Source organism: Hipposideros armiger, unplaced genomic scaffold, assembly GCF_001890085.2.
Source record: "Hipposideros armiger isolate ML-2016 unplaced genomic scaffold, ASM189008v1 scaffold_78, whole genome shotgun sequence".
Lineage (NCBI taxonomy): Eukaryota > Metazoa > Chordata > Mammalia > Chiroptera > Hipposideridae > Hipposideros > Hipposideros armiger.
Window position 1 is genome coordinate 4,409,985 of NW_017731428.1, and position 12,346 is coordinate 4,422,330.

General features: G+C 43.9%; 1 protein-coding gene across 1 annotated transcript in view; it reads right to left on the reverse strand.

Annotated features, from left to right (window-relative positions):
• FER1L6 (fer-1 like family member 6) overlaps nucleotides 1-12,346 on the reverse strand; it is a 117,051-nt gene that overhangs the window by 22,643 nt on the left and 82,062 nt on the right. Inside the window, exons 23-28 of the mRNA XM_019643430.1 lie at nucleotides 11,117-11,153; nucleotides 9,768-9,880; nucleotides 8,646-8,777; nucleotides 7,647-7,772; nucleotides 3,894-4,021; nucleotides 5-150 (exon numbers count right to left, since the gene is read on the reverse strand). Coding sequence (XP_019498975.1) covers nucleotides 5-150; nucleotides 3,894-4,021; nucleotides 7,647-7,772; nucleotides 8,646-8,777; nucleotides 9,768-9,880; nucleotides 11,117-11,153 — 682 coding nt within the window. The remainder of the gene's footprint in view (nucleotides 1-4; nucleotides 151-3,893; nucleotides 4,022-7,646; nucleotides 7,773-8,645; nucleotides 8,778-9,767; nucleotides 9,881-11,116; nucleotides 11,154-12,346) is intronic.

A 12,346-nucleotide genomic window follows, 5' to 3' on the forward strand; every position in this document is an offset into this window, starting at 1 on the left:
CCACAGATGGCTCGGTGTTTGCTGTAGAAGCGGTTCTCCAGGTCGATCCTGGTCTCGCCGATGAGGTCATCTGTCCCAATCATGTCATGGTCGTAGATCAGGACTGAGAGCAAGGACTCCTTTGGGAATGTAGCCTGGATCTCAAATGACCTGTGGTCCAAGCAGAGGCTTTAGGAGTCAACCACACTTGGCCACACAGGAAATTTTCCCAGCTTTGCTTTTAGCTAGCCTACAGTTCATATGAACTCAATAAACACTCAGAACCTCAGTTAGCATGTAGTGGATATTTATTTGGTTCAGTTTTTCACTGAGATACAAACAAGTTCCAATTCTGTTGTCAATTCCCAGGAGCCAATAATCTCCTCGTTCATGGACTATCTTGCACTCTTCAACTAGGGTGACAGCCATGATTTCTGATATTGGTTTCCAATCAGTAACTTCCTGGTTGTAAAACTATAGAAAGTGATTTCATCCCTCTCAGCCTCCTTACATGTAAATGGGGATAAATACCTTCTTTATACTATAGCATGGTGGTTAACTGTGATATTGTTTATAGAAAGCATATATTTTACTTCCAGGCATTCAACTGGCACCCAACAAATTGCCATTCTCTTTCCCCTCCATTTTTACTTCATCAGGGAATGCCAGCTGAGTTTATGTTAAATGAAGACCCTATCGAAGATGGGAAAATCATAAAATCATAGAATTGCAGGACTGGAATGCTGTCTGTACGAGGTTCTGAGCCCTTTCAGGACAGAGACCTGCCTTCTTCACCTCTGCATGTTGGAGCGTGCAAATCGCCTACAGAGAGCAGACACTTAGCATGTTCCTTGAACTGTACAGGACCTCAGAGACTGTATCGAGTCCCTTTGTTTTACAGACAAGGAAATTGAAATCCAGAGAACGTAAGTGACCTGCCCAGGAGCATAAATCGGGCCTCACTGGTGTAAGGTAAGTGCCAGTTTTCTGACTCCCTGTTCTGGCTCTTCCCACAATACCACACCGGCACAAGGTGTTGAAAAGAACACCGGAGTTCCTGGGTCAATGCATTACCTGTGCTACTGAGCATTAGAGAAGATACTTAAGAATTGAATTTTGAGTGCTACCCAACACTTTAGGGGAATATCTTTCTGAAAAAACAATGAAGACACACGAGTGTTTCTCTAGTTGTTTCTGACTCTGGAGCACTGGGACAAGGTGGGGTGGGCTGGTCTGGGAGCAAGGGAGAGAGACGAGGCGAGGAGGGAGGTTGTTTCCCTGCATGTCCGTAGACCTGTCTGGGCTGCTGCCCGCCTGGGTCACATCCACTGAGCCCTGACTCGCACTCTCCAGGGCGGCAGGAACTGCAATCACAGCACAGCCCAGAGCCAGTGAACCCTCCCCAGGGAGAAAAAGCAGAGATGTTCCACAGATGCAGTGACTGTAACTGACTGAGGGAGTTCTAGCAGGCCAGGGATATGGCTGTGCGGGGAAGAAATTCGTGTCTTCAACCTGAAGACATAGTACTCCCTCCTTGGGACTCGAGGATTTGGATTCCAAACAGTCATTGATATTCTAGAGGCGTCTCACAAGGAAGTCTCCAGCTTCTTATCTGAACTTCGCTGTCACCACAGCTGCTGCCACTGAGGAAGGACTTATTAAGTGCTTAACTGCCCCTGGCAACCATGGCAGAGGACTCAATTGCTCCGTCCCATCTCCCCAAGCTGTGTGCTCACAGATTAACCTCTCATGAATTTTCATTGGAGCTGTCATTAAAAGAACTACTAAAAGCAGCCCACCAGTGGTTGGACTTGCAGTCACCCAGGGAACTGGGCTTATACCAATTTGTGCATCAATGAGATACGATCTGTAGATACAATGGTGGTTTGAAAAACTGTGAATCAGGTAAAAAAAAAAAACAGCCTTGTTGAAATATTTAGTACCTCTAAGCTTCAGAGCAAAGATGTCCCCCTGTTTCTTTGTTCAGTTATTTACTCTTTTGTTTGTTAAGGTGTTCATCTGACATTTAGTATACATCCACTATGTGCCAGGTACTGTGGTGATTAAGAACATGAAGAATCTCCAATGTCTGCAGACATGTAACACCTTAGGCTGATGCACTGACAAGATCCCATTCAATCCCACTGAAAACTGGAAGTTTGTCCATCCATCTGTTCCTTCATTCATTCATTCACCATTCATTCATTCATTCACTCTACAAATATTCATTGAGCATCTGCTGTGTGCCACACCCTGTCCTAGGTGCTGGGGTTGTGGCATTGAACAGGCGAGGCCAAGTCCCAGCCTATGTGATGCTTCCATTCCAGGTGGGAGATGGGACGCAACCAATAAGCATATCAATTCATGTCAGAGACTTCAGAGAAAAGTAAAGCAGGCAAGGTGCCCAGACGTGGGGCCTGTGACATCCTCCTATGGTGAGATCCCAAAGAGGGATCCCCAGACTCCAGGTTAGGCCCAGGCCCTCCGCTCTCCCGGCTGGAACACTACAAGATGGAGCCAGCAACTTCTGTCCCTGAATAACAATTAAATAGCCATCCAGCAAAGCGTCCACACATGGAAGGCTACTGGAAGTCTCTGCAATGCCAGAGGCAGAAGGGAATAGTCCATCATCCCCTTCTTCCGTTTACCACCGCCATAAACTGGGGCAATAAAACTAATTCATGGCACTGTGGTGAAAGCAGCTAATAAAAAGTGACTACACAGTACTCGGCAAAATGAAGTGCTAGTTACATAAATGGCAGGTGATGATAAAATCATCTTTGGATCAGGAAAGCATGGGTACGTGTCCCTGACATCTCTTTAATCATTCTCATAAACGTGAACAGGCCAGGTCATTCATTTTCTCATTTCTTCAGGAGCAATAAAGTGTAAGAGGCTAGGGTGGGTCAAATATGAAAGGGTCCAAAGTGATCACGATGTGTAAATGAATTTAAATGAGGCCGATGGAGATTTCATCTGCCTACACTTAGGATGCATCCATTGTTAAAACGATTATCAAGGGAGAGAGAAAGGAAGCTAATGTGTTTTGAGTACTGACTGTGTGCTAGCATAGACAATGTGTGAGGTGCTATATATTTAATCTTCTAAAGGTTCCTGGGGGTCAAGTGTCACTATTGTTGCTTTGCAGATGAGGAAAACTAGGATCAGAGAGGTTAAACCACCTGCATAAAGTTACACAGCCTGTAGGTGGCAGAATGAAACCCATGTCTGCTTGACTCCAAAATTAACAGCAGTCAGGTGCGCAAACTCGAGCAGGTAATGCGAATGTGTGACACACCCTGTTAGAGGAGAAGTCGGGTGGTAGGGTTGTGAGCTGAAGGATGGTTCACCTAAACATACACAAACGCAATGCGTTTTAAAACACTTTGCAGCAAAACAAAGCACAAGTGGGGGATGCCATTCAACTTCTTGACTGCACCTCGAATGAACTGCAAAATGACATGAAGGAAAAATCCCTGTGATAGGAGACAAAAGTCCCTGTGGTCCCTTCTCCTCCACTCATGAGCTGTGTGAACCTGAATACATTTCTAAACCTCTCTGGGCCTCCAGTGGTTCCCTGGGCCTTGGTTGCCTTGTTCGTAAACTGGAAACCTGTCTGTCTAAATGCAGGAGGCTGAATGTGGAAAAGATTAAGACCGAAGAAAGTCATTATTGGAAAACCATGGGCGTGAAGATCGCCATGTACCACCTAACTCCGGAAGGGACCACGCAGAGAATTTGACTTTCCTCTGTGAAGGTGAAGTTGGGTTGGCTATTATCACAAGCAAAAGTCAGCATTGAACCTCCTGTGACCATGTACGCAGGTGCACACATGTGTACGCAGCAGCCCCCGACAGAAATGCAGCAGGAGCAAATGCACAGGACGATGCAACATGGGTCCAGCGGCCACTAACCTTCCAAACACTGGGTTCAGCTGTTTGGGGATGTATTTGTCCCGGTCTTTGATTTCAGTTTTGCCAAGCCTGAGCACAATGTAGGGATCCGATTTGCCATCTGGATCAGCTGGGCTAAGATTAAACGCCTGGGGAGGAAAAAAGAAATCCCTTTGGTCCAGTGGTTCTCAGCACTGGCTGCACACCCTAGGAATACTTGGGAGTTTTTTTGTTTTTGTTTTTTTTTTTAATTATGACTGAGTTCCATCCCCAGATAATCTGATTTAATGGGCCCTGGGCTTTGGGAATTTTAGACACACCCTAGATGATTTGAGTGTGCAGCCAAGGTTAAAAACCACGGCTTTAGCCTCTCTACTGTGCTGTTAATAGAGAAGTTATCAGCTTTGCCCAAGTTCAACTTTCTCTGGAGTCATCTCCCCAGTGGAAAGGAGCACTTGGTACAGAGTAATGAGGAATGTGTTGGACCAGGAGGCTGAAGGCATGAATTGGAGCTCTACTTCTATTTCTAACTAGTCGTGTGATCTTGGGCAAGTCATGTCATCTCTCAGAGCCATCTGTGAAATCATAGGGTGGACTCCTGAAGGCTCCTCCCAGAAGTTATGGGATCTGAATTCATGACCCTGTCCCTCTTGCATTTAACACTGGCTGGTTGAGTAATGAGTGTGTCTCAGAGTGAAGTCTGATTCCAGACAAGCTGGGCATTAAACCATCACAAGCAAACACTTTCTAAGGGAAGGCCGGGGCAGAGGCTAGTGAGAAATGATGCTGAAAGGATGGACAAACTCTGCAGTACAGAGATGAGAGCTGAGTGAGAAACAATCCCATTTTCAGGACTATGTCCCACAGATACTATAGAATGGCATAAGCACACAAAGCTATATTTTCAAGGATGTTCATTAGAGCATTGGTTAATAGCCACATTTGTAAACAACCTATATGTTAATTACTTAGGGAGAAATTCAATCCAAAATAGTCCCTTCTCTCATCACATCACCCAATTTTAACTCTCTCCATAGCAGTTATCTCTGACACCCATTTTATTGATCCATTCCTTTGTTTAGTTTTATACCTTCTTAACCCCGCACCATCCCTGGTTATTATGTAATTTCAATGCAAGCAAGGGTACTATCGGTCTTGTCCATAACATTATCTCCAGGACCTTGAACAAGGTCTTCTTAATATTTGTTGAATGAGTGAATAAATGGGTACTAACATTAACTCAGGAAATTACTAGGTGGCCACTAAGAAGAATGAGGAGAACCTATCTGCACTGATCTGGGAAGACGTCCAAGTTCCATTACTAGGTAAGAAAAGAGAACACAGATCAATACAGAATGCACGAAGCAGAGCTCTATTCAGTTTCGCCAGGCTTGACCACAATGTAGGGATCCGATTTGCCATCTCAACCTGGATGGAGGTGTAGACAAGTGGAAATAGGGATCGATGCCTTTGCATACACATAAAACAGTAAGTTATTTCTGGGGGGTGGAATTGCAGAGATGGGGAGATTTTAATTTCTTTCTTTATGCAACTTTTAAATAGGATTATTTTTCACGTGGTGTTTTATTACATTAAAAGATTTTTTAAATTAACTTATTACGTTAGCGTGAGAGAGCAAAGTAGACAATCATTATCACTAGCAATGTCAGTGAAAAGCACGGACTGCCATCGTTGCAACGAATGTAACCTACTTCCTGCAACCCAGGGCCATCACCCTCTAACTCTTCATTTGTTCAAGACCTGCTTGTCCTCAACCTCTAGCCCAAGCCTTTCCCTCCCCAATGCTGCTTCCTGAGCAGGAGCCTGGTCTGCATTCCTGGCCTTTGTCTAGAGGGTGCCAGACACATCAAACATGTGCTGTAGACATTTGCTGAATCAATCAATCAATAAATAATAATCCTTCCCCAGTTTCTGTAGCCCTAAAAATATCTCCCTCTTCTGTACATACCTCCTATTTCTGGATTCCCCAAACTATGTCCCATAAAACGATAGTTCTGCAGGGTATTCTGTGGGGTGGGGCAGGGGGAAGGTGTGGGGCTATAAATTTAAAAAATGCTGTTAAAGCTTCAACCATTAAACAGGTTTCTTTGCTTCTGGAATTCTCACAGCCTTGAATGTGCTAATGAGCTTTGTGAATCTCAGGGGTGGGTAAAGGGAAGAAATATATGCACCATTTCTCAAATTTATTTGTACACATGGTCTGTTTCCAAGAAATGCATATTAATTCTCTCTCCAAAGACACCAACCCACACACAAGTGACCTCCTGAACAAAATTTAGAAAAGGTTAGTCTAAAGTGTCCTGGGGGTGGGTGTTTAATATAGACTACTCAGCATTGCCAGGGATTCTTTGCCAGTACTTCTAATCTCAACATCCCTGGTGATTAGAACATGCCTGGCACACTGTGGTCATGGAGATGATGGTGAAGGAAACATGAGAACTGTGTGATGGAAAGGGAACATTTAGTTCTCCCTTAGCATTAAAGAATCACTCGTCTTTGCTTTATGCTTCATTTATGCTTTTTTAAAAAAAGGATGCAGGCAATTTAGGCAAAGAGTTAGTATCAAATAAGACTACCGCAATCAAATAAGATTATGAAAATCAACTCCAAGGTCAGAAGAGGAAAACAAATGCATGAACCGTACAGGTTCAGCAGACAATTGCTTTGATTGAGCATCACATTTGCCCCCTGAGCTTCCTGGCAATCAGTTAAAAAAGTCTCACAATTAACTACCCTGGTGGTAGTCCCGAGTGTGGCTTGGGGTTAATTTTCACTGCCAGAAGCGGTAACCCCGAGCCACACTCAGGATTACACTGCAGTGCCCCAGAGTAATCCCTTACCTGCTCCCTGTGATCCTGCAGTGTCCTCCTGTGATCACCGACGAGAACGCCAGCCAATGACAAATTGCAGTGTTTTTTATTTGATTACATTATTGAATAAAATTATATTATTTTTTATAATTATTTATTATATTATAATTTATGATTTTGTGTTTCAAACTTTACCATACCTGGGATGCCTACTAGACTCTTGTTTGGACAGATTTAAGTGAGTAATTCCTAAGAATTACAGGCCTACAATATAAAACAACAAATTTCCATGCAAAACAATGTACCGCTGTGGGTACAAAATTACTGACATCATCAGACCGCCAGAGAGGTTAAAGTTTAGTGTTCATATTCAGGCAGTAGGAAGCCTAGGGCAGATCATATTTTTCAGGGATTGGGGTGGGAGTGGGGGGGTGGGGGAATTTCACAGTGACAGCTGCCCTGTTCTCTCTAACAGTTTCGCCTATGAGCTTCTTGCTTCCAGCCTATTGGGTTTCCTTCCCAGTTAGTGGCAAACCCAGAGAGGAAACAGAGCTACACAGAGAAGTCCTCCATGCCTGGGAAGTATTTTCTCTGAGTAAAAGGCCAGCAAGCAAATGACCATGTTAACAACCAACCAACCTTCAGACCTCCTGTTATGGAATGAATTGTGTCCTCTCAACATTTATATGTTGAAGCCTTGACTCCCAATGTGACTGGATTTGGAGATAGAGCATGTAGGGAGGTAATTAAGGTTAAGAAAGTCATAAGGGTGGTGCCCTAATCTGGTAAGACCAACCCTGATGGCACCTTGACCTTGAACTCCCAGCCTCCAAAACTGTGAGACGATAACCATCTATTGTTTCAGATACCCAGTCTGTGGCGTTTTGTTATGGCAGCCCGAGCAGACTAAGACAGCCCCTCAGCGTAAGCAAGGGGAGCTCACCGCCACGATGTACACCCTGATCAGGACTTTGACGGGGTGGTTGGGTGGGATCCCCTGCAGGATTCTCAGCTGCCCGCCGTCCTCAGTGCTGGAATCCTCGGGGCTTTTGTAAATGCAGAAGGAGCCCTGGAACCACAAAGTGCAACCCATTGAAACGACATGGTCATTTGCCCTGCCAAAAAGCTTACAGGGCATAGCGCTGGGAAAATGAGCACAGCCTGGGATTCGACAGGACAGGGGTTGGCACTCCCCTTGCCCTCTGCATATCCTTAGGAAATTTACATAACTTCCTTTATCTGAGCTTCTTCATGTTCCATCAGTGAATTGGTGTTGGCACAGTAACACCCGCCCCCCAGGGCTATTATGTGAGGAACATGAAGAGTCAGATGGGATACCGAGTGCCTTTTACATGAGTTGCTGAGCTTGTACTTTTTCCAATATCTCATTCAATCCTGCCTACAGTGTTCCTATTTTCAGATGCTGCAACCAAGGCTTAAGGAGGTCAGGTACTGCTCAAGATCACGTTAGCATTATAACTAGGGTCTAAAGCCACATCGGCAAGCTGCAACACTGCACTGCATATAAAGGGCCCAGCATAATAAGTGTTCACTACTTTGTGATGCTGACCCCATAAGTCTGCCAGATGAAGGATTTGCATTGCTTGATTAGTTTAATCATCCAACTAGTACATTTGCATAGCTTACACATGTGGTAGGTCAGGAGTGGGAAGAGCAAAGTAAAATTCCCTGATCTTTTTAGGTAACAACTCTGCGTCCTTATATTCCACCAGACTCAATTCCAACCCACCTCTTTGGTTATGAACCAAATATCTCAAAAGACTTGGGCTAGGTCTTGTGGGCTTCAAGAGAGGGTCTTGTGTAAAGATGAAGGATTTTCCTTGTATACACTCTACACCACAATCCTTCATTAATATAATTGGGTCATAGCTGACATTTATAGATGGGACAGCCCAATAAAAGAGTTAACTTTGGAACCTGCCTTAAACTTTCCTATGACTCGGTCGCCATCAAAGCCATGGTCGTCTTCCATGGATTTGCCTCTGAAGAGCTCAAAGGTTTTCACCCAGTCTTCGAAATTGTTGAATTCACTTTCGAGGTCACCATCGTATATCTTTAGGGAGAAGGGAAAAGAGTGTGCTCAGAGAAAGGAGGGCCCAGGGTTTATTTAATGAGAAATGTCAAGAGTCTCCAAAGGCAGCCTTGATATACACTCCTTGGAAAAACCTAGAGGCTGCCATTAATTGACCTTTAGCAAAATAAAGAATGTGATTGACTCAGCATTCCTGAAACTAACACTCTGAAATTTATAAAACCTTTTTGATAAACTTTGAAATTCCAAGAAATATAGCTAAGCCCAAAATGTTTTTAAATATAAGTATAAATACGACAAACCTTTTTATAGTGAAGGGCTGACATTGGTTGTTAGATGATAGACTGTGATATTCTGAGGACATTCAAATCAATACATGTTCATTAAGCATCTAATTCTTAACACGTATAAAGTGAGGGAATATTTCTTCTCATTATAATACATATAAACATGAATTTTCCAAGCAGGAAATTATATATACAGTTTAGAAATGAAAAATTGAGTTTTACGCTTGGTAATATAATTGAATCATTTATTCAAATTTCCTATCAAAATGACTTATCTAAATTTGTTATCTAGATACATAATTTTCACACTCCAAAGTTTCAAATCTGTAAATATGTCTCTAGCTAATAGCCTGTGGCTAGTGTTAAAATTGGTCTGATGGAACTGATTTGAGTTAGAGGTAAAATTGCTGCTATTTGGAATGTGTACACATCTGCATGGTGATATCAAACTCCCAGAGGTGAGCCCAGGAGAACTCATATACTCTAAATCACCTTGTTGGATCCAGGCTCCCCAGTGTAAGCCATGCCCCTTCTCAACATGAGAATATAGAAAATGCAAAACGAGCACGCTCCCTGGTCTTGGCTTGCATGCTTGTTAAAGTTTATTTCTCTGCATCGATGATTATCATGAAGACCAAGGAAGTTAGTTCAGGCAAAGGTATTACTAGAATTGACTGAAGTACCAACAGAACTCCCCTCCTGAGCTTCACCCCCATCTACACACCTTCAAGACGGCCAGGTTGGGGATTTCATCTTCTTTGAGTTTCTTCTTGAGCATTTTGTCTTTCTTCTTCTTTGGGCCATCTATATTCACCACGACCTCATCTGGTTTTGCCTCTGTAGATATTTAGCGGAAATTGTTAGACTTCTCATGGCTGTTGAGATGAGAAGAAACAAAGTCAAGCTCCCTCTTTCCCTTTGCTCTGGTTATGTGTCATGACCCTTGTTTGCAAAAAGCAATAGGAACGTTTTGCTGTAGGATTGATACACACAGCCATATAGTCTGTGTACTTTAGGACAGGCGGAAATGCCACTCACACAGTAATGCAATGTCAGCAGATCTCCTAGGGCCAGACAACGTGCTGGCCTGTCCTGGTACATAGAAGAAGTCCTTAAACTAGGCAAAGAGAGGGTAAGTAATTTGCCCAGTCATCCAGCTAGCAAAGAACAGACCCAGGATGGACTCACTCCAAAGCTTTCAGTTACATCTCCTCTCAAATCTGTTTAGGAACTTGAGATTCATTTAGTTCAACAAACTGAGGCTCAAATATGCTAAGGGTCTTGCCCAAAGTGACAAATGTAGTTAGAGAGATTAGTCAGTAATTTTTTTTAGGAGGAGCCTCTGGAAATAAACGGCCCGAGACAGACTTCTAGTTCTGCTATTTTCTAGCTGTGTTAACTTGGGCGAGTTACTCAACCTCTTTGTATCTCTGTTTCATCATTTGCAAAATGAAGATAGTATGGCTTATGTCATGAGATTGGGCTTAGAATGAAATATGCTCACTAGGAGTGTTCTGAGGAACTGAGCCTGACCCTGGTTTTCCTACTTCTAGCAGTGTCACCTGAAACTGCACTGACTACTGGGTGTTACTGTTGTTTTTAGGCCAAGACTTACCATTGGCTTGAATCGAGTTTGTGGTCATTTCTAATCCCAGAGGCCTCTTTCATTTGATTTCTGCCAAACCAGATCCATTCAACCCTTGTAAACTGAGTTTTTTGGAACCTAAATCCAGGTCACCTCTATTAAAGTTCTTCATGTTGGTTTTGGCCTGTTAGCTCAGCTAAGTTCTATTTTTACTCTGCTGTTTCCACATTAAGATTGTCAATGTAAGGACGTGAGCCAAAGGGTTGATTTCAGCACTGAACTGGATTCAGGAGACCTGGGACCTGGTCCCCGTCCAGCTCACATCAGCTACATGAACTTTTAAAGTGTTGTCGTCTTCCTGCGATAGTTCCCTCACTTGGAAAATGAGAAAGTAGAGCTCTAACGTGCTTCCCATGGACTCCATTTTATAACTTTCTCACCCAAATGGCCTTATTCTCTGTTCAACTGTCCCCAGAACAGCTACTTACCTGTATCGACTTTTTTCTCTTTGGCATTTCTCTCTTTCTCCTTTGAGAAAAGAGAGAAGCAAGATTATTGACACTGTCATGCCCCCTTTATTAATCCTGACTGCTAAGAGTTCTAATTATCTCAGGCCTCTCCATTTTCAGTGATACCATTATAAAAGAGTATTCCAAAAAAAAAAAGAGTATTCAAACAGTCTCTAACTGGCCCCAGGTGAAGCCTCACTGTTAAGACCTGGAACCTGTGTGTAGTGAGATGCGTGCCCTGGAGAAGAGGTGCTCACACATCCAAGAACAGCGCCACCAAGCTGTAGTAGACTCCCTTGGCCTCCATGGACAGCCTCCTCTTAGTCTTTGGGAAAGCAAACTCTCTCCCGCTAGTTTCTCATCTCCCTGCAGCATCACCTCAGTCTGCAGCTATGAGTTTTGCCTGCTGGCATGTTGGGTTGTTGGGTTGGCCTTATGGCCTGGGGAGGTTAGCAGAGACAGGGGGAAGAGCTAAAAAAAGGAGGCGAGGTTGGAGGCGGGGACTAACATTTCGTTTATTTATTTAACTGTATATCGATCTTCATGGATGGTCCTAGATGAGGGAACTACGGCCTTTCCAAACGAAAGAATCAGAAGACTTTCTATTCAATTACATGGGTATGATGATAATACCTGACTAATTTTCCTTTCCTTTCTTACTCGGGAACATGACATCTTACCAAATTCAGCCACTGAGCTTTGGCCCGAATCCCCAGACCCCCTCCCCATTGGTTCTCCAGCTTTATAACTTGATCTCTTTCTTGTTCCATGTGCATGAGGCCCTGTCTGGCAACCTGATGATTATTCCCATTTGCTAAAGCCAAGACCTCTGCCTTTACCTTGATAGTTTCCCTTATGGATTTAGAATCCTGCTGGAGACCTAGGGCCCTGGAACCTGGGTATGTGCAGGTGTACTCGAAGCCCCCATCACTGATGCCCAACCATCTGGAGACCCCATTTCTCCTGGCTGAACCTCCCAGGGTCTGACTGCTGGGTAGATTCTCCAGGTGTCTGCTGGACTGCACAGCCTTCCAGCATGTACAACAGAACCTGTGTCCTAGGACCAGCTCCAGCCAGACGGTGGGGATTGAACAATCCTGGATCCCTGGTACCCCCAGGCTTGGAACTTTTTTTTTTTTTTTTTTGGTGAGCCATCCTGCCACCTGTTGGCAGCTCAGCGGCTGCTCAGCTTGGGCTGGGACTCGAACT